The sequence below is a fragment of the Lepidochelys kempii genome, chromosome 16 (assembly GCF_965140285.1).
Source record: "Lepidochelys kempii isolate rLepKem1 chromosome 16, rLepKem1.hap1, whole genome shotgun sequence".
NCBI classification, from domain to species: domain Eukaryota; kingdom Metazoa; phylum Chordata; order Testudines; family Cheloniidae; genus Lepidochelys; species Lepidochelys kempii.
Genome location: NC_136395.1, coordinates 10557816 through 10579479, shown reverse-complemented (window position 1 = coordinate 10579479; position 21664 = coordinate 10557816). Strand labels below are relative to the sequence as shown.

Genomic DNA, 21664 nt, shown 5'->3' with positions numbered 1-21664 from the left:
AGAGCACGGGTGAGGTATTTTGGGGAGGGTGGACTGAGTATGTTTATCACATAACAGCTGGGCACAGAACGATTGGCTGTTTGGAGGCTGGCGGGAGGCACTTGGGGGATGGCGGAGAGCAGCAAGCAGTGGGCAGGCGGGTGGCCTCAAGGCCGAGGGCCGGAAGAGGCAGAATGAGAATGAGGCCTCGGGGGAAGGGGCAGAGGGGAGCAGGGCTTCGGGGCGGACCAGGGGTGGAGCACGCACCAAGAGAAATAAAAGTCAGGACCTGTGCAAACACAGAGCGCAAGTACTTAACACCATGCTCATCTGTCATAGGGAGGGGGGTCCACAGAGACATGTAATTTTGTTTAGCTGCTCAGGTCACGGTGTAGCGCCCTATTCAGACATGTGTGGTCTCCATGGGCCACGCATCCATGCAAAGGGTTAGGGGGCGGCAACTTGATTCTTTCAATTTCATATTCAACACATCTCTCACTGTGGTCATCGATCGCACAAAGGTTAGGGCCTCCCTCTGTTAATAACTGCTGTAAAGCCCTTAGTGCTGGTGATGGTAGCTGTGGGATTTCATTTGTAGCAAGGTGGTCTGAGCCAAAAAATGCCAACTCCCAGTGTGCAAGGGGTTGCTGAATTCGTAACGCCTGGATACCTCATTTTTTTCGAGACTGCACTCCGACATGACTTTATCGCCTTGCTCCTGGAAGGTGATGATGATTAACGCCACAAATATATTCACAAAGAAGAAGGGGAAGACAACAAAGTACACCACGTAAAAGATGGACATTTCCATTCGATAACCAGGGCTGGGACCCTGCTCCTCATAGGTAGCATCCACCGAATGCTTCAATACACTGTAATCAAATGCAGAGAGAGAAGAAAAACAATTAAATTAAGTGCAGGGCACAGTACCAGTGATAGCTCTAGATTTACTTGATACCAGAGGCTTCCCTGTGGAGATTCTGCCTTACATGCATGGGATTAAACTCACTGCCACCTTTGCAACTGGGAAGGAATTTTCCCTTATGGGCTAGGGGCACCCTTTCTTTTTGCTCCATTTTGGAATAAGGGATCATTTGTTAGTGTCCCAGCAGCATATTTACCATGATCAATTTTCTTTGAATGCAAGGAGAGGGGATACTTTGGGGTCTGAATCCTTCCTCTCTTCTTCTATGTGTCACTATGGATGAAACAGCAGCAGTGGAAAGACTGTGAATAATCTGCGATGCATGCTGCCCTGGGAATATGTGGGCCAGTGGGCCACTGAGGTTTTCATTCATTATTTTATTAGGAAGTGGGGCATGGGTGAAAGGGGGTTGCCTGCCACATGAAAGAGACTTCCAGGTTGCATTTTTAACTACTATTTCCCATTAAAAGCCAAGCGAAATAAAGTAGTAAGCATAACAGGAACGATAGTTTTGAGCCAAAAAGCCTGGAATGCTTTCTTCATGGGTCACCATGTTCCTTTCTCCCCCAACCTCAAGGTCAGCAGCTTTTGTGAACCTCTTAATCTATTTCACATCAAAGAAAGCAGCGCAGATCTGAAGGAGTGAGCAGACAATTATTTATCAAAAAGTGCCCAGGAAACACCACTGTGCAACCTCACAGGGATGTGCAGAAAAATACACTCAAGTCCTGCCCAATGCTGCTGATTCGTTTAACATTTGTGTGAGGAAAACCAGACTCCTGGCCGATAACGAATTCCCCATCCACTTTGCACAAGTCGTCGATTGCTTATCCGTCCCTGACAGCTACGAAGAGTTAGCACTGCATCTCAGTGGGGTCAATAAACCCGACAAACTTCACGTACTTACGTTGGCCACCCTTCTCCTGTGGAGACCGTGAACAGTGTTAACAGAGCCCAGAGCACGTTGTCATAGTGAAACTCATACTTTTTCCACTGCCTGGGCTGTGCCTCCACCTCACTCTTCTCATAATCCAGATACTGACCCCTACAAAGAAGAGCAGAGGTTTGAAACAAGTGAGGTGACCAGGCTCCGCAGCAATCTATTAAGGACGATTATCGTTATTACTTGTATTGTAGTAGCGTATGGGAGCCCCAGTCTCAGATCGAGGCCCCATTTGTGCTAGGCACGCTACAAACGCAGAACAGAAAGGATGGTTCTTGCCCCGAGATTTTATAATCTAACTAAAAACTAAAAGAGCCGTAGAATTTTAATCTCTGCGCAAGGTGCAGCAGAGACTTGAATCCACATCCTTGGGCATGGGAAGGGAGGACCATATCCCTAGGCCTGCCAGTCACAGTTGAAAATTACTAAGGGCTTGTCATCACTACGATGGTAAATTGGCTGCTGCTGAACTAATGCCGCGGCGTCGATTTAGCGCGTCTGGTGAAGACGTGCTACGTCGATGGGAGAGCACTCTCCCATCAACATAATTACTCCATCTCAACGAGAGGCAGAAGGGATGTCGACAGGAGAACACTCTCCCGCACACATAGCGTGTGGTAGACACCACTTTAAGTCGATGTAAGTTACGTCTCCCGGGGGGGGTGTTTTTTTCACACCCCTAAGCAACGTAACTTGTATCGACTTAACTGTAGTGTAGCCCTAAGACAATGCTTACAATTAAGAGGACTTTGTCAATTACTTAGGCTTGGAATAGTCTGATCCATCGCAAACTGTCGCAATCTAGTGGAGAATATCCTCTGGGTTCTAAATATCTGTTTGAAGACAAATCCACTATTCAGCCAATGAGAAACTGAAAATACAAACCCCAGAAATACTGCTGACATGTGACCTCATAATATATTTGCTCTGCTGCTATAAAGCTAGAGTAACCTACATATCACTGTTCCAAGCGCTGTTGCTGACATTACTGAAGACATTCCCAGATGATGACAATCATCAAAGAAAGAAGCAAGCAAGGAGGAGCATACTGGCTTGTGATGCATAGGAACGACATAAAAACCACTGTTAAACGGGAAAGGACAAATCAGGCTGGAAACACGAGTCTTCTATCATATTAGTGCCAACAATGGCATTTTAACTTCTTAACTTCTTACTTATTAACTACAATGTTCAAATAATAGTGCTTCAAGAAAAAAAATTCATTTTAAAAATCAGAAAGGCAGCTAGCCAAATTAGCCACACAGGCCTTGATCCTTCAAACACTTACGCTTGTGCTCTACTTTAAGCACATGATTAGTTTGAAACAAGTCACTGCAACTACTCAGACTTAAAGTTAAGTGTTTGACTTTGCAGGATCGGGGTCTTAGACATTTAAACTATTAAAAACGAAGGGTAAAATTAATGTCTGGTATAACTCTGTTAAAGTAGCACTCTTATTCAATGGAGCCACACTAGAATTAATTGAACCCAGAATGATGCGACTTTAAGTCACATGGAGTTGGGAGAGTTATCACCATCAAGGGAACTCCGGAAGGGATCCAAGATTTCCTTCTTGCAAGCAATCCACAGCTGGCTTCCAGGATTCCCTGTCACCCTGCAAGTACCTGCAGTCCTTTTCTAGCTCCTTGGACTCATCCGTACAGTAGAAGAATTTGCCTTTGAAGAGTTGTACAGCAATGACAGCGAAAATGAACATGAAGAGCATGTAAACAATTAGGATATTGAGGACGTTCTTCAGGGAATTCACCACACAGTCAAAGACAGCCTATAATGGTGGGGTGAAAAACAGGGGAAGAGGTGAGGGGAGAGAGAGAGAGGTATCTCGGCATCTAAACAAGAACACATAGAATTTTGGATCAGGTACCTGATTTATACAGTGTCTGTCAGGGAAGGGTTTCTTTAACTTGCACACCAGATGTTTGAAATGTCTAGTTCTACTAATACCCACTTCCTGCAGTTCCATTCTTTTTCCATGTTGCAAGAGTTTAAACCATGTGACTGAATTCTGTGATATTGCCAGTAAAAATGGCAAATATAATAACCAGTTGTCTATGTAAATATTAGCCCCAAGCAAATATTTTTATAGCTGGATGAATAACTGTAAAATGTAGATGTGACTAATCTATTCTATGACTGATAGGGAATAGAACTTGTCAAATAAATTACTCATTAAATATTATTTGAACTGTTTGAACGATAAGAAAAATTATTTCATGATAAAATACCAAAATGCTTTGAATAAATAACTTGTAGCAAATAATTCAACCAGCGTTAACTATTAAATAATTTAGTTGGCAAATGTAGCTTGTGAACTGTCTGCAAACACTTTTTGAAAGTATTTGTTATGTGGTATTAGTTGCCAAATCATTTCTGCAAATAGCTGTCGGCTTACAGCATGTTCATGAGCAGTTTGTGGTGATAATTCAGTGTAAGGAATTCTGAGTGGGATTGGTTAGTTCTGCTTGGACACACAAGACATACGGTATTGTTGTTCTGAATGTAATTCTTAGTATCATGTTTCTGGTGCAAGCACAATCCAGAAATTCCAAATTCACTTTCTTCAAATATTCTCTAATAATCCCACAAAACTCTCAGTTTCGGTGACCAGTTACTAGTTTCCAAGGAGCAAAAGAGGTATGAAGACAAGCAATATGAATTAAATTTCTGATTCATATAAATATTTACTGACACTGTTTAGCAGTAGTCAACCCAGTCTGGCAAATGTAAGTTTGAACATAAAGAATTTGTTTAATAAAAAGCCAGTGTTTCTTTGCGTTCCAGAGCAGAAGAAAATTAACACTGCTGATTTCAAAGGCCACAGAACAACACATTTACATTTCCAATCAACTAGCCTTGGTCTTCTGCACGAGTTTCAGATGAATTTAGCACATGTGAAAATTAAATTGGCTAAAATTGAAATGATCTGAACCTGAACCATGTGGATTTGCATAAAACAGGCCCCAGACGAAAGCTAAACCTGGTTTTTATTTTGGGTTATGTTTAAAAAAATTCGGCTGATGTGGTTTCACAAAAGCAAAAGCTCTTTGTGGTTTGGGCTCATCTCTAATGGAAAAGATCCGTACTGGTGAGCGCACAAAAACACTGTACAGCCAATAGTTCCTGCACTGAGCCTCTACAGTACACATCTGGTTAGTTCTATAACTCTTCCCACTCCACAATTCCAGTGGCGGGCTATTCTTGAACAGTTTTCAATCCATTCTTGAAAAGTGGTAAATAACTAAGCTCAGGCGGCCAAATTCATTCAACTTGTGACTCAGGATTCCAGACATGAAAGGCTATTGATGCTAACGCCCTGCATTACACACTCCTAAATGAAGAGATGAACAGATTAAATTCCTCTTGACTCAGTGGAAGATATCCACAGACAGAGCTGAGCAAAACGTGCAGTGTTCACGGCGTACAAGTTGTGCAGTGAAAGTGAATGCTCCAGGAGTTACTTTTTCCACACTACAAAATTTCAAAAAATTGTGTTAAATTTGTAGGTTGTGTTTTGTGTGGGTTTCCCCATCCCCAACCTTCATAAGGGTTATTGGAAAATTGAACGTGGCATTTACTGTGAAACCAAAAGACCTTTTAACATTTGATTAAAATGTACAAAACTATTAAATGAGCAGGGGAGGTCTTTTTTAATCTAAGTAAAACTGGCAAAAATTAAAATCAATTACAATAAAAGAATAGGTCTATACGTTACCCACTTTGAGTTTACACAAGAAATTTTGCCCACAGCCCAGCCTGCCAGTCCCCAACAAAGAAGAACTGTTTCCTGTTATTCGCCAACCTTTAACTTGGGCAGACGCTTGATAGTCTTCAAAGGTCTTAGAACTCGCAGGACTCGCAGTGACTTGATTGTGTTGATGTCTTTGCCTTTGCTTCCTCTGAAAGGGGAATGAAAGAAGAACAAAAGGAAGGAGTTTGGTTCTAGTGGGGCTCATATAAAGGCCTGCAAATACCCAGATTTTTCAGATTTGGAGCCAAATTTTTCCCCTTGGATGCTCACACGGGGAGTTACAGACAAGCATCCGCTTGAGAAGCGTAAAGCAATGTACAGAAGGAAAGCTGAGGGCAGAACTTGGCCCTGAGAAAGTTTAACTGCTTGTGCTCTCCATCCCGGCATCACTTCCCAGCTATTCAAGCCGTGTCACCAGGCTCAGAATCCTCCCTTTCCTCTCACCAGTAGGAGGGCAGCAGAGGATGTCTGGTTACAGCAGAGAGGAGAGAAGCCAGAGCACATCAGCATAGCTGCAACCACTGGTGGGAGAAGGGGGGGAAGTTACATCTGCCGTACCCAAAACATTTGTGGCCTGTGTTACCCATGTCACCGCCTCTTCCCACAAAGCCAGACATTTCCATGAGACAGCTCCCATCCAATTTGTCAGGGAAGCTCTCTTAATGGTCTGGAGATAATGTTTTCCTTAGAATAGGCAGTGAATAGAAGGAACTGGACCTTCCGGTAGGTAGATGGACAGCACGTCCTACCTGGGCAGAATAAGCTTTCCATTTCTGCATTCTGTACAGCCATACTATCGCTCTCAGGTCTCTTTTAGAGGACATGCTACCAAGACCATGCTGAGCCATGTAATATGCAGACATATTACATGCCTGAAACAATAACAGTGTGATTTTTCAGGCCATGCATGCAGAGGTTGGAGGTCACTTCTCTTTTACGAAAACCATATGCAAAAGGTTAATAATTTATACAAACAATATTGTTACTGTTCATTTAGCTGCCATTAATGGGGAAGGGGAGGTTTGATGGGGAGATAGAGCTCCTTCTCCAATCCACCCCCAAAATAAAAAAGTAGGGCTTTTTCTGAAGAGCTGCAGCTAGGCCTTTTGTCAATCTGCTAGTACAACAATGTAGTTCACCTTCATTTAGTATGGCGTGAGAATGAGATGGAAGACTGTGGATGGAGCTGAACTTGACTACAGGCATGGGTTTAAGGGCTGATCGAGACATAAACTTGCATTGAAATAACAAAAGGCATGAATGAACAGTGCTTTGAGCAGGCTCCCTGGCTCCTCTCCGCTCCCCACATTCAGCTTCCCTTCCCCAGTGGGAAAGCATGTCAAGAAAAACACAAATAAGCCAAGAGACTCAGAACTGCACAGCATGGGCAGTGGCAAGTTCAGACTTCTCCCACACTGCCTCATTAGTAAGTACTTAACACTATTCTGGAGGAACCATATCTAGGGGGAAGAGGACAGCTCAAACTTTATGGCTCACTCAAGCCACTTACCCTGCTGAGCGTGGTGATGGTGAGTTTTGTCACTTGGCTCCATTAGTCAAGAGAAACCAACAAGTCATTTCATATGACCAGCTGAGCAGAAATCAGAGGTAACAACTTTTGCTCGCTACTGAACAGAGTGGATTTGCACCAACATCTTAGCGGTGAATATACCCATGTCCTATTTGAAATCTTTTTCTCTACCTAGGGTGACAGTCTGTATCCCTATGTTCACCCTTTCTACAAGGCTATGATAAATCTGGTACAAAGTGTGCCTTGTAAGGTATCATTTGAAAACTCATAATCTGCTGAACATTATTGTCTTGGTAAAATGTGTAGCAACAATGTATGTAAATCTATAAAATTCTATTGTATAAGACATGTTACAAGTTTAGAAAAGCAGGCACAAACCAGTTCCTTAGAGACAAAAAGCAAACTAACACCTCAGCCAGGGGTCAACAAAATCAAATAGACCATCACCTGGTTAAGCAGCCATTCTTTGTCAGGGAAAAGGGTGAGAGTGAGAAATTTACATGTTGGCAAGGAATCAGCTGGATGTTCCCATCCCACAGACATTCTGTCACCTGAACCCCAGCTGGAGAGGATTCTCACAGAAGAGAAATGCCATAAGAAAGGGGAGCAAACACCTCAGATTACCTCTCTCCCTTAATCTCTACGCATGGCATCAACACTTGAAAAGACAAAGGAAGCATTATTGGACTGGGGGAGAGATCCTGACGGGAAGATTAATCTAATAAGACTGCTACAGCATGTGGTCAGAGAGACTTTTGCTTTGAATTCTCTTAGCTTGTTAAGTTAGGTGTTAGTTTGTGTTTTACCTTTTATTTCTTTGTAACTTATTCTGACTTTTATGCCTCCTTACTTGTAATCACTTAAAATCTTTTTTTTTGTAGTAGTTAAACTGATTTTATTGTTTTCTCTAAACCAGTGTGTTTGGATTGAAGTGTTTGGGAACTTCAGCTGGGATAATAAGATTTGTGCACGTCATTTTCTACGAATGAAATGACGGACTTTCTATGAGCCTGTATTGTCCAGAAGGGTGCTGGGCAGCACATCACATACAAGTCTGGGACTGAGAATTTGCTGATGTAGCGCTGTAATATAATTCATGGCTGGCTGGCTGGCTAGCTATAGCGCTCACACAGTATAGCTGGGGGTGATTTATATGCTGTAGGCTGGGTGTGAGCAGGGCCAGGCGTGGTTGCTTTCACAATGAAGCAGTGTAAAAGGCACCCCAGGTTAGAGAATTGAGGGGACACAGCTGTTCAGCAGTCCAGATTGTACCCTGGGGAATATAACATCAATCATTTCTGTTCATTTACAGTGCACGGATAAGGAACATTCAGAATGAAAGCTGAGAGGCTCTTGCCTATATCATCATATCGTCTTTACAGGTTAGTCTATAGCGTGGAGTTCCATGACTGGATTGGAAGGGATGGAGGGCGAGGGGATAGGTGTGCAGACAGGGAGAGGACAGCTCATCTGAGTTCTTCCACTGCTATTTTAGAACCACTTTAATCAGACACATCTGGAGCTTGATCCTGCTCTAATTCACATTGCTGTAAACCAGAAGTAGCTTCACTGGAGCCAGTGGAATTACATTAGCATAAAACTGCAGGTTGGAAATCCAAACCATGACTGGAAGGGATCGCCCGTTTCCACTGCTACTCTTAAGGGAGGCTGTTCTAGCTATACACTGATAAAGCCATAATAGAGCCTCATGCTCTCTCATGGACTAAGGGGTTGAGGAACCTCTTCTGCAATTGAGTCACAAGGGGCTTTATGGGTTTAACTCCAATGCACATGAGGGGAGAAGCACTTGCTTCTGTACAGCCCTCTGCATACAGATGGAAGAGGCAGCTTTGGGAAAGTCCCTCTATAGACCAATCTCTTGCCAAGCCACCCAGGCGTTGAATCAGTCAAAATATATGGTTTTCAAGTATATCACCATAAATATTTTTGTTCTTAATTTGAAAATATACAGCAGCAGTCCAAACCTTTTCTATGGAGCTGCATTAATCAGGAGAATTAATTGTGATTTAATATGTTAATAACTGCTCTGTGACAGTCTCTGACGGAGTCAGGTTTCAGAGTGGTAGCCGTGTGAGTCTGTATCAGCAAAAGTAACAAGGAGTCCTTGTGGCACCTTACAGACTAACAAATTTATTTGGATGGAGTCGTGACCTGAAGATGATCTCGGTGAAGCTTGAAAACTTGTCTCTTCCATCCACAGAAGATGGTGCAATGAAAAGACAATATTACCTCATCCAACTTGTCTCTCCTGATTAGGAGACCTGTGATGACTAATAGGCACTGTCTCCATTATGCAGCTGGTAAAAGATTTAGTCACAGCTGTGCTTAAGCAAGGTCATTGCGAGCATGGTTTCCCTAAGCCGCATAGTTGCTGAAAAAACATGCTAGACTGGACCATGCTATTGACTATCCCCTCTAGGCAGGCTGTTACGTGAGTGTCAAGGGAAAGGAATCCCTGTCTATGCTGGTCAGGGAAGCCACGTGAAGGAGAGTGGAAAGCTAAGATGACAAGCCAACCGTTTGGTTTAAGAGATTCTAGGAAATTTTACCATAGGCATCTCAAGGATAGCAGAAAAACTTGACAGGTTTTGTACTGTGTCTGACCGATTTGTAAGCAGTTTTTCCAGAAGGCAGTCACAACGTTTTAGCATTGTGCATGTGGCCCATCAGCTCCTGTTGTTGTCAGAGAATGGTTGACAGAGAATGGTTGCCTGTGTTGTAAAAAATGGCACAGCCAGTGGGAAAATTGGCAGATGCAAAACAAACAAATAAATAAATAAATAGGAGGCCAATGCAGTGCTAGGCTGATTCAACCCATGTAGGGCTAAGCCCTGATCCTGCTTCTGCTGATGTCAATGGCACAATTCCTTTAGTTCAATGGGATCAGGAGAAGGTTTTTATTTTGCTTCTTGCAGGATGTCTGAGGACACGGAAATGTAATGTGAGAGGAGGCAGGGATTCGACATACAACTCAGATTGCTGCCAGGAGGGCCTCATTTCTGTGGTTACAGGGATAACAGTGCACTCATTTCTGAAGGAAGCAGAGATTCTGAGGGGCAGATCGACATTAGCAAGGTGTAGCCAAACGCCACTCAGCTGAGGTCTGCACTGGTGAGTTGCCAGGTGTCTGAGATTCATAACCAGTTTGCAGGAAATGAAGCAAGCCGTAGCCTCTTTTGTCTTCAATACAGAGAGCTGGCCTTCAGAAAAGACATGAAAGCTCATCTGCAGTGGGCTAATGCTTTCCTAACCTGGCTTTGTGGGCACTGAAGGAAGGAGTGGCAAATGGGCAGTTGTTCTCCCTGGCCTACTGCAAGGGTCTCTTGGAGGGATTAGAATATAATTCAGTATTATTAGTTGATACATTAACCACTGAAGGCAAAAGTTAAGATCACCAACACCGAAAGGGCCTAAATGTGTTTTGAATTTTGAATATGGGTTAATGTTACATTAAGAATTATCAGCCATCTAAAATAAAGGCCGTGATTCCCATTTACACTAAGACCCCTTTATACGGCTCTGGCAGTGTAAAGAGACCTTAAAATGAGCATGACTGTAATTTACTCTCACTTTAGGCCCCTTTATACTGTCAGGGAAGTGTCTTTAGTGTAAATGAGACTCAGGCCCAAAGGCTTTAAACAGTATTTTTGGATCTCTTTATGTATTTTTACATCACCAGATGCTAGCAAGCGAAGATGATGTTACAGCCAGTGTATGATGGCCATCTCTGCCAGCATAACCAGGAGGAAACTGTTCACATCCTTCTGCTGAGTTTCCCTCTTCAGGCATACAAGCACAAAAAAATACTCACAGGGACTTAACTGCTCATCCTTCTTTTCTATTTGGAAGACAGAGCCCTTAGACAGAAGAGAGAATCAAAAAGAAAAACAACTAATTTCACAGCCCAATTTTGTTTTTTGAAACAGGATGTGCGAACAGCAAACAAAATGAGATTCAAACGTCTTGTGAAAAGAGAAGAGCTATTAGGTACCTGTGGGTGTGATCTATACAATGCTAATCTCTGCAAACAAAAATCTGATGCTCTCAGTATATAGAAACAAGAACTGGCTTTTGGCAGCCCACCCACACTACGAAGCACAGGAAACAGATGGATCTGTTTCTACAGGTCTTGATATAGCTGGGAAATAATAAAATACAGGCAATCAGGGAGGGCTTCTCATGGGGTGAACTGTCTCTAAAACAGCACAAAATATGAACTCCGGCAAACTAGAAATCCACTGATGTCTGAGGCCGTGAATCTTGCAGTTACACAGCCGTGTTCAGGAGCCCTCTTGGAACGGGCAGAATTTCTTATTACAATGAATAAGGGGCAATGTTTAAAATCTGAAACTGTACTTTGTACAGAGGGAAGCTGTTGGATGGCTGATCTGGGAGAGGGAGGCTTTGTCTGTAGAACAGTGATCACAAACCTCAGGAGGGAGAGATATTACTGCAAACTGGAAATCGAGCAGGCTTCATCTACAACCAATTGATAACCAAATATTAAGTGACTGTGTTCCTGTGGAGGGGTAGAAGATTAACAGACATGGGGCTTAATGAACAAGTATGGTGACACCCCTTTCCCCCCCCCCACAAGCATAGCCACCAGTCTTCTTGATGTAGGGGATATACTTCAAAACCATTCTATGATGAGAACGGGAGGCATGCTGAATTTCTAATAAAGGATTTCAAGATTTAAAACTCTTCCTGTGTGTTAGGAGGAGCTCAGTCAATAACAATGAGGGTGGGCTTTTCAAAAGCACCTGAATGAATTAAGGGCATGAGCTCCATTGAAAGTCATGTAGATGCTTTGGAAAAACCCACCCTGATTTCCAGTTAAAAAAATAAGGCTCTTCCTACAGGAGAAGTGGAATTTTAAAGGGTCCAGGACTGTATGCGATGGATCAATGCAAGTGACATCTTGATGAGACATACCCCTTTTTGTCAGCTCCACTAACTAGCTATCTGTACAAGGACAAGAGGGTTTGTTTTTAAAAGGGGGGCTTTTCAAAATTTGATTTGCAAAGTGCCCTAGTACAAGGCTAGAAAACAAACTGAAAGGGTCAGATGTACTACAATTCAGTTAATGGATATACACCAGGATGCATTTCACTGTCCAGTATTCCCTGCCCAAACACACTGTGGGTGTGAGAGAAAGAAGAGGGGGAGTTGATCTTCACTGTACTATGAATTTTGTAGAACAGCAGAGTATGATAGAAAATGGACAGAAAATAGAAACCCAAAAATCTAAAAAAAAAAAAGTCATGAAAAAAAAATAAAAAGGAAAAAGAAACTGGCCTGTGTCTTTGTGTTAGGCCAATACTGGTTGCATCAGGCCAGCTCTGATTGTCTTGTAGTAAAGAGTTGCTCATACATTTAAGCTATTAAAAATAACAAAAGAGACCTCATAAGTTATTTTTTTTAAATAAACAAATGATCTGTTAAAAAATTGATAGATCTTTCAAATGGAAGCTTCTTGTTTCTGTTGCTCCTGCCAGCAGCTCTGATTTAATGTACACAGGGCTCTTAAAGTCTTATCATCAAATATTCATGGAGGGGTGGAGCCACTGTCTCCTGTGATCGCCTGAAATCCCAAAGGTAGAACGTGAACTCCTCCGCTTAAGAGCAAATGAGGTCACAGTTCTGCCTGAGTGTGATTCTACCCAGGGCCTAACTGATCCAGCTTCTAAAAGGGAAGAAAGAAGAAAGCATCCTACTTCTTGGATTGTATCACAGAACTCCTGTCCCTTTCATTCTGTCTCTTCATCTTCCTCTGCAGAGAGATTGAGGAGAATTCCTGCCCTCTTTTCTTACTCTAGAAAGCCAGAAAAGGAGATGGCACAGTCTGTCTTCTCGCAGAAGGAGCTCTCCGTGGTCCTGAAAAGGCAGCTCCTTTGTCCCACAGACATAACTGAGATCCCCTGGCAAAATGGTTAAAGGTCACTCTTGCAACATCTTTCTTTTGTAGTGCCCTCAAAACTCCACATCACTCAGTTTTCATGTCAGAGAGCTTTCTCTATTGTCAGTTGCATAGGGCCAGAATTCATGCGGGGTTTGATTCTTAAGAACGCAGAAAGTTGTGCATGAAACTTCCATTACCACTAATGGAGTTTGCACGTGCAACCCCCTACATGAGACTAAACCCTGCTACTCTTATGCCGAGTAGTTGTTTATTATTTTTCATGCAAACTTATATCACACATCAAGGCTAGTCCCAATAAGTCACTCCCCCAAATCTTTCACACTGTAGCTGGATACATATAAATTTGCTTATTTCAATCTGTGACTTTTGCTAAACATAGGAACTGCAACCTGGGTTTATTCTTCTGGCTAAAGTAATCAGGCACAAATGAGAGCTGTTAAGAGGAAGGGGATGTCATTGAACAATGGGTAGTGAAGGGACAAAGGAGTCAATGGGTGTAACATGGATCATTTCCACAGGCGAGTGCGTATACTCTGCTGAGAATACACACAGTTCACAGGCATAACAATGCAGCAAGAGAGCAATAATGCATTACCCCATGAAACTCCTAGAGAGAGATTCCAGCAACAGGAAGACAAAGAAAGAGCACAGAGTCAATGACAAACAGAAACAGAGGTCTATACAGTATACCCAATGTACAAAGAGATATGTGCTCCCTTCCTCCCTCCCCCCAAACTCAATGCTCATAAAATAAATAAGGAAGTAAGTAATAGATTTGATATGTGACATATACACACACATCCTCGCTGGTGTCGGAGTAATCCTTCTACTGAGAAACAGACAGTATTGCTATACTTCATTGTCACTTTGGGAGGAAATAATTTTCATTGTTCAGCAAATTGTGGTAAATTCATTCACTTTAAACAAGCTGTGCAAAATTCTACACATCTGGGGTAAACTTTTTTTGTTGATGCCCACGGAGTGTATCTCTAATTTTTTCCCCCATTCATAAGCATCATTTGATTGAGCAAGTAGAATTCATGCCTGAAGTTGGCCAATTTTTATCATCAACACAGGGAGATGCTTCAGTTTGAAAGATATTGCTATATAGAAGATATATAATTTTTGTTATTATTAAATCGCTTACAAGCATCTATTTGGGGCCCACCTTGAAAAGAATAAATTGAGTTACAATCTGAAGAACTATAAGCAGGAGAAGGTGGACTGGCGCATAGTATAAAATCTTGCAGCAGTGACTCATATTAACAAGCTGTCACAATATTCCAGGAGACAATGTTTCTGAATGGGCTGGTTTGACTTGGTGTCCACTTGACATGCCCATTTAGCAAAATTTAATACAGATCATCACTATCAAACAGTAGATCAAGAAAATGAATTTGGTGAATTAAATGGGTTTGGCTGAGAGGTAGTCATTGAGCTGTCTTATTGCAGACTGGAATCAGTAAAGGCTGCAACAGAGAATGTTTACAAGATTATTGTAGGCTCTACCTACATTTGTGCTCTAGCATTTAGTAGCAAAAAAACCCCTACAGAGGTACAACAAAATCACCCATCTCACTTACCAAATCAAGTTCTTTTCTAGTGATAAACAAAACTCACAAGGTTCAGTCAGCTGGCCTTTGGTCTGGATAAGTACCCAGGAGCCTGAATATTTATCCAAACTTCATCTGAACTGTCCGAATCCCTTATGTTAACAGAATTGGACTAGCACTCTCTGGAGAACAAGCTCTCCCAAGATTGCTGGTACTTCCTGCACCCAATCAGCTCAGAAATCCTGAAAGTATTGTCTCTCTCATGGGATTTCAGCATTTACAGTCCCAGCTGGAATACGGAAGTATAGAAGCTACAGCAAGAACAGCAGCAGCAAAAATAGAAAATTCTTCCAACTCTTCCAAACTACAAAAAAAGTTGGATTCAGTTCAACTCTGGGGGAAGGCTTTGGATGGTTCTTGTTTTATCCAACCCAGTTTCCCCATCCGTCATTATTGTCTCCCAAAAGGGTGCATGTTTAAGAGTCCTGCCCCCTTCCCTTTATAATCTTTCCATGAACATATTCTCAACATTTACTCAAAGCATATGTTACACACATGTCATTCAAGACACGCTGTCATGAAGTACAACCCCAGGATGTACAAATAACATGTAGAGGCTGATATTATACCATTAGATATCAGTGCCAGGCTGAACTACAGAAATGCTGAATACAATGCACTCTCATAAGGAGCAGAAACTATAAATCTTTCATCAGAAACAATTTGTCCAGCAACATAAAAGGCTCTGCAAATCTGCTGATGTTCTACATTACCTTCAGAGACCCACGTTCACCAAAGAGAAGATATTTTAAAGACCAATGATATTATTGGTCTTCAGAACACACAAGTGTTTCTCTGACTGGACAAGCTCATTAGATTCCTCTCCTCCCAACCTCTCCTGGAAGTGTGAATTCTTACTGGAGAGGGAATCAGGAATTTACAGTAGACCACACACATGGACATTATTTCCCAGAAAATGACATTTATGTTTAACAATACTTAACACTTCTAGATCATTTTTCATCTGGGGCTCTAATTTTTTTACAAGCCTTAATTAACTAAGCCTTACTAAATAAAACCTTGACAGGTATTATTATACCCATTTTTGCAGATCAGGAGACACAGGCATAGAGAGGTTTAGGGTCAGTTTTTCAAAAGTGGCCTCTAATTTTGGTGCCCATCTTTACACAACCAGGGCCTAATTATCAGAAGTATGGAGTGCCTGATTGACCTCAACTGGAGTTAGGAGTTCTCAGCCCTTCTGAACACCAAACCCTCGGTACCTAAAATTGGGTACCCAAAGCAGTGGGCAACCAAAACTAGAATTCATTTTTTAAAATAGGGGCCTCAAACAAATTGCCCATAAGATCACCAAGCTCGTTAGCAGCCAAGTCCAGAACAGAGCACAGACCTCCCAGTTCGCAGTCCCCTTCTCTAAACACTAGTCAACATTGCTACCTTCATTTAATGGCGGCAAATGATACAGTTTGATCATATTCTGTAATCTAAACATTTCTGGGAAAGTCCTTGTCACCATCATGTTGTTGAAAATAAATCTAGAGGATTAAAGGATCTAATTCTGTGATTTAATACAATTTTCCACTAGCCTACATCCAATACTCTCTCCCTGGAGAAAGAGGGAAAAGATGACTGTCGCATCTTATTGTTTTCACAGTCTCAGTGACTGAGGTCAAATCAACTTAGATTTGGGTTTTGCTTTTTGAAGCATTTGCCATTGAACTAGAACAAAAGATCTAAAATGTAGATTTCATGGACAAAACACAGAAGGAATTCAAAAACTACAGAAGAAGAAAAAATTCTGGGCCAGATTCACCAGGATGCTCTAGCAACTTCGTGTAGCTCCAGTGATGTGAAACAACCACAATGCTATCTTAACTTTAAGATGAGTTTATGGTGGTTTTGCATTGTCAGAGTTAGGCAAATCAACTACAGAACATCAGTAACTCTGGCCGTCTGTTTAGAGATGGTTCTATGTCTGTAACATATAGGGTAGACTTGCACACTTCCATGAAAAGATATACATTATCTGATGAAAAAAATGCACTTTCTGAAATGGCTCAATCTCCTGTGATCATTTTTTTCTCAATCAGAGCAGCTTAAAAATATTCAGAGCTGCCAGAGACTTGCCAATAAGTCACAAACATGGGTCCAGATTCGAGTGAGTGGCAGCTGGGACCAAAACACACCTGGGTGAACTTTCGATGAACTCTAGAACAGCTTATTAATTGAGGCTGACATTATGGAAAGTTCTTTTCCCCCTAAGTTTTGGGTGAAAGAAAATGAAAATTTCACTTGAAGTTTTAAGTTTGTTCTGACCCAACATTTAAAATAAAAAACTGGTGCTGTGAAACCCAGGAACCTGTTGTGAAATGGAACCACAACTACTGAGCTTTAAACGGCTCTAGTTCAGTGTCACGTCCACCCTCCTCTCTCCTTTCCCGGAAATTCAGATTCTAAAGAAAAGTTACTTACGAGAAGGCAAATGCCACCAGGGCCCCACTGACCACAATAAAATCCAAGATGTTCCACAGGTCACGGAAATAGGAGCCCGGATGAAGCAGCAGCCCCAGGTCAATCATCTTCAGAGAAAACAAATTAACATGACACATGTAAAAACACAGGAATCAACTCCAAATGCAGACGTGCAGCAGGGATAGGTATTATCTACAGTGCAGTGAACCCCTATATCCTTGATCAAATGATTTAGGTCCCTTCATAATCCTCCTTCTAAAATAGAAGAACGGCCATACGAGGTCCATCTTAGCCCAGTATCCTGTCTTCCGATAGTGGCCAATGCCAGATGCCCCAGAGGGAATGAACAGAACAGATAATCATCAAGTGACCCTTTCCTTGTAGCCCATTCCCAGCATCTGGCAAACAGAGGCTAGGGACACCATCCCTACCCATCCTGGCTAATAGCCATTGATAGACCTATCCTACATGGATTTATCTAGTTCTTTTTTGAAACCTGTTATAGTCTTGGCCTTCACAACATCCTCTGGCAAAGAGCTCCACAGATTGACTACATGTTGTATGAAAAAATACTTCCTTTTGTTTGTTTTAAACCTGCTGCCTATTAATTTCATTTGGTGACCCCTAATTCTTGTGTTATGAGAAGGAGTAAATAACACTTCGTTATTTACTTTCTCCACACCAGCATGATTTTATAGACCTCAATTATATCCCCCTTTAGTCGTCTTTTTTCCAAGCTGAAAAGTCCCAGTCTTATTAATCTCTCCTCTTATGGCAGCTATTCCATGCCCTTAATCATTTTTGTTGCCCTTTTCTGAACCTTTTCCAATTCCAATATATTTTTTTGAGATGTGGCAATCACATCTACAAGCAGTATTCAAAGTGTGGGCGTACCATGGATTTATATAGAGGCAATATGATATTTTCTGTCTTATTATCTATCCCTTTCCTAATGATTCCCAACATTCTGTTTGCTTTTTTGACTGCCACTGCACACTGAGTGGATGTTTTCAGAGAACTATCCACAATGGTTCCAAGATCTCTTTCTTGCGTGGTAACAGCTAATATAGACCCCATCATTTTATATGTATAGTTGGGATTATGTTTTCCAATGTGCATTACTTTGCATTGATCAACACTGAATTTCATCTGCCATTTTGTTGCCCATTTACCCAGTGTTGAGAGATCCTTTTGTAGCTCTTCACAGTCTTCCTGGGACTTAACTATCTTAAGTAGTTTTACATCAAAAGTTACACAGTAGCGATGTTTTTGTTCTTGACAGGTTTTCAACAGGGGAAAGGAAGGTTTGCTGTTGTAATTTAGTGAGAGAAGTTAGTATTTCAGAAGCAGATGATGGTGCTTCTGAGTCAGGAGCAGTGCAATTGTAATGCTGACAGACCCTGGTCATTAGCAGGGACTGAACCGAGGACCTCTGGAACTTAGTGCATGAGCATCTACCGCATGAGCTAAAACCCAACTGGCTGTTAGCTAAGGCTGTAGAGCAAACACATTGAACTCTCTCTCTAAGTGGTCTCGGTGCCACTAGATGGGACAGAACGTCACACCCAGGAGGTGAGTGGGTTACACAAGCAGATGCTTTGTAAGCTTCCTTACACATATCTTTGCCAGTGAACTCCATGACTGTCAATCCCCTTAATTTTCCACTTCCTGGCCATTTCCTATGCCACATTGTGTGGTAGTTTGGTACAATAAACACATATGCTGAGAATAGAGCAATTTGGATCCTTTCTTGTAATTTGGTCTTCTCTCAAATATACATTCACCTGTACTGTTCATTTTCTCGTTGTTTAATACGTACATACTGTAGTGTGCTGGTCTTATGCCCTTTGCCAGCTACACAAAATTAAATTAAATAACATCCACAGAGGCAGCTCTGCTGGAAGTTATCTTGGGGCCAAACTACCTGACTGTAATAGGTAGAGAGAGCTGTCCAAGGAAGAACAAACTGTAATAAACTATTTGTGTTTGGAACCCCATCAGTGTCAATATCTCCCAAATGTTTTCAGCAACAAAATGAGAGATTTCTCACAATACACTGTGCAGATTGTGATCCCCTCCCTCTCTGTTCCTGTGTGTGGGATGAAATAGTTAATGTTGACCTTTGAATTATCGTCACTGAGCCTCAGAGTTTACACCTGATTGAGATGAATGGAGCTGTTCACACTTCTCAGAACTAGGATTCCGAGCATCTGCAAACTCAGGCTGACATTTCTGCATCACACTCCATTCACATTTTTGAGATTTTCTTCACAAGCATAACAGCAAAAAAACTTTTTTTTTTAAGACAAAAGCAGAGATTCTGGAGAACAAGACAGTAGCTACAGAAAGATGCTGGTGTGATGTACGGGTGTGTGCAGCTGTTTCCAAGCCCTGTTCATAATGGGTAGAACTTCTTATTATCAATATTTTTCAACAAGCATGAGTGGCGTCTCTGCCCTGTTCATATCTCTTGCTCTGGACTCCTGAAAATATACCACAGTGACTCTGAAAAGTTGAAGAAATAGCCATGGTGATATTCTTACCTTTATCACCATCTCGAAGGTAAAGACACCCGTAAATATATAATCCAGATACTTCAGCGCCTAAGTCAGAAAGAGAAATCTGTATTTAAAGGAGACTAAGTACAGAATCACTGAAATGATCTGCCGAAAAAGAGTGTATGGAAGGTCAATTCCAGCAGTGGCGTATTTACCCCAGCGTCACTGCATAATACCCATTTCATGGGATGCTTTCAGGTTGTTTAGACCACAAATTTGAGTCCCCTCCATGGAACTGAAACAGAATTTTTTTAAAAAAAGAAATGGCTTTCCGAAAGCTCATGTGCACCTGTGAGAGATCATCTGTGTGCACATGTTTACAGCCGGCTTAAAATAGCAAAGTGAATACATTTTAAATCAAAATATTTGAAAATCTTTTCCTAATATTCTTCCCTGACAATACCTTTGTACAAATGTGCTTCCCTCTGCAATAGTTGATGATAGCATTGCTAATGCCTCTGGAGTGTAAGGTAGAGATATAAATCCCCCGGTTTAGGGCATAAACCAACCTCTGACTAACAAGTTTCCTGAACCCTTCCCAAAACCTCTGGAACTGGCCAGATTGGAAACAGGCTATGAGACGAGGTGGTTCCCTTATCTGATCCATTATGGCAATTCCTATGGTCTGAGGAATACAGCTCCCTTATTTGTTTTAGGGGTTAGGAAAAGGCAGAATCCTGAACTTAGGCCTCAGTAAGTAAAACACTGCCAGTTCACACCTATAAGTTAGATAATCTTCTTGGTAAACTGCTTTGGATTTTAAGGGTGAAATTTTCAGTCCCAGTCTCTGGTTTTGTATGCCCACTTTTACACTTGCAAATGACTGTGTCCATTCCGTGTGCACAGTTTGTGCACCAAGTCAGGCAGCTGGACCCTGCTTGTATTTGTTGATAATTTAGGGCCAGATTCCTCTGATACCCTTGATAATAGGGCTACTCATGGAGTAAGGTGTGACTGAAGGGCAAGAGTATTTGAATCTGGGCCCGTAAGTTAATATAGCTTTCATTCTCAAAAGTCACATGAGACGAGTGGAGAGGTTTGGTTATCATCTTCATTTTAGTGCCTAGCTGACACAGCATCTGAGTACCCTGGTCCAAATATGGAAGACATGGAGTAGATACTTTCCAAGAACCCCAATGGGTACCTATTTGCTAACACAACAGGTGCCCAACCATCCAATCTGTGACTGCAGCTGTGGGGTTTGTGTGTTGATATAAGGTGCATGCCCATTTGTGTGTGCATTATCACTTGGATTTGTAAGCTCAGAGTCTGGTTTGAAACCTGTTGAAAACTGGGCCCTAAATGTATTTTTCTGCAGTTGTTTAAAAACAAAATATCCATCCTGTGCTGGTCCTAGTGGTTACTGTTGTGCCAAACCATTCAGAAGAAGCCACTCTGAAGACTGGCTTCAGTCTCAAGCTTTCTATACTACAGATGATGAAAATACCCTGGAAGTGTTTTCCACCCTCAGGAGTGTGGAAATGCCTCCCACAGCTCAGCAGTGATCCCTTCGGCTGGCGAAGGCACAGCCTTTCCACGTTTCCAAGGCAGTCCCATCCAGCTGGCATCAATCAACAGATAAGACACAGGTTCTCAAAGGTGGATGGGGTTCAAACAGAGGAAATGGCCAGAGAACCTCAGTGTTCTTGGAAGGGAAATTGACAGACAAGATTGTTGGTATAAATGACTAGCCACTACTTTGGAAGGCCATGCAAGTAAAAAGTTCAATGCTGGGTCTGCAATGCTTTTCAGAAGGAGACATGAAATCTGAGAGCTGTCATTATGCTAGTGTGAGTCTCACCCTAATTGATACCTATCCAGCATCAATTCTAGCCAGATTTGGTGGCTTTTATCTTCTCTTTGTATTATACTTGGCTGCCAGGGGTGCAGATCTTACTTCCCGAAGGTCCCAGGTTTGCACTCCCAAGCCCAGTGTCACCCACTAGATCATACATGTTGATATCACTGG

General features: G+C 42.0%; 1 protein-coding gene across 10 annotated transcripts in view; it reads right to left on the bottom strand.

Annotated features, from left to right (window-relative positions):
- CACNA1B (calcium voltage-gated channel subunit alpha1 B) overlaps positions 1 to 21664 on the bottom strand; it is a 470003-nt gene that overhangs the window by 79806 nt on the left and 368533 nt on the right. For all 10 annotated transcript variants that reach the window (XM_073313878.1, XM_073313882.1, XM_073313876.1 and 7 more), the window contains 6 exons: positions 19681 to 19740; positions 17138 to 17244; positions 5668 to 5764; positions 3473 to 3633; positions 1812 to 1949; positions 650 to 851 (listed from right to left, as the gene is read on the bottom strand). In XM_073313878.1, coding sequence (XP_073169979.1) covers positions 650 to 851; positions 1812 to 1949; positions 3473 to 3633; positions 5668 to 5764; positions 17138 to 17244; positions 19681 to 19740 — 765 coding nt within the window. The remainder of the gene's footprint in view (positions 1 to 649; positions 852 to 1811; positions 1950 to 3472; positions 3634 to 5667; positions 5765 to 17137; positions 17245 to 19680; positions 19741 to 21664) is intronic.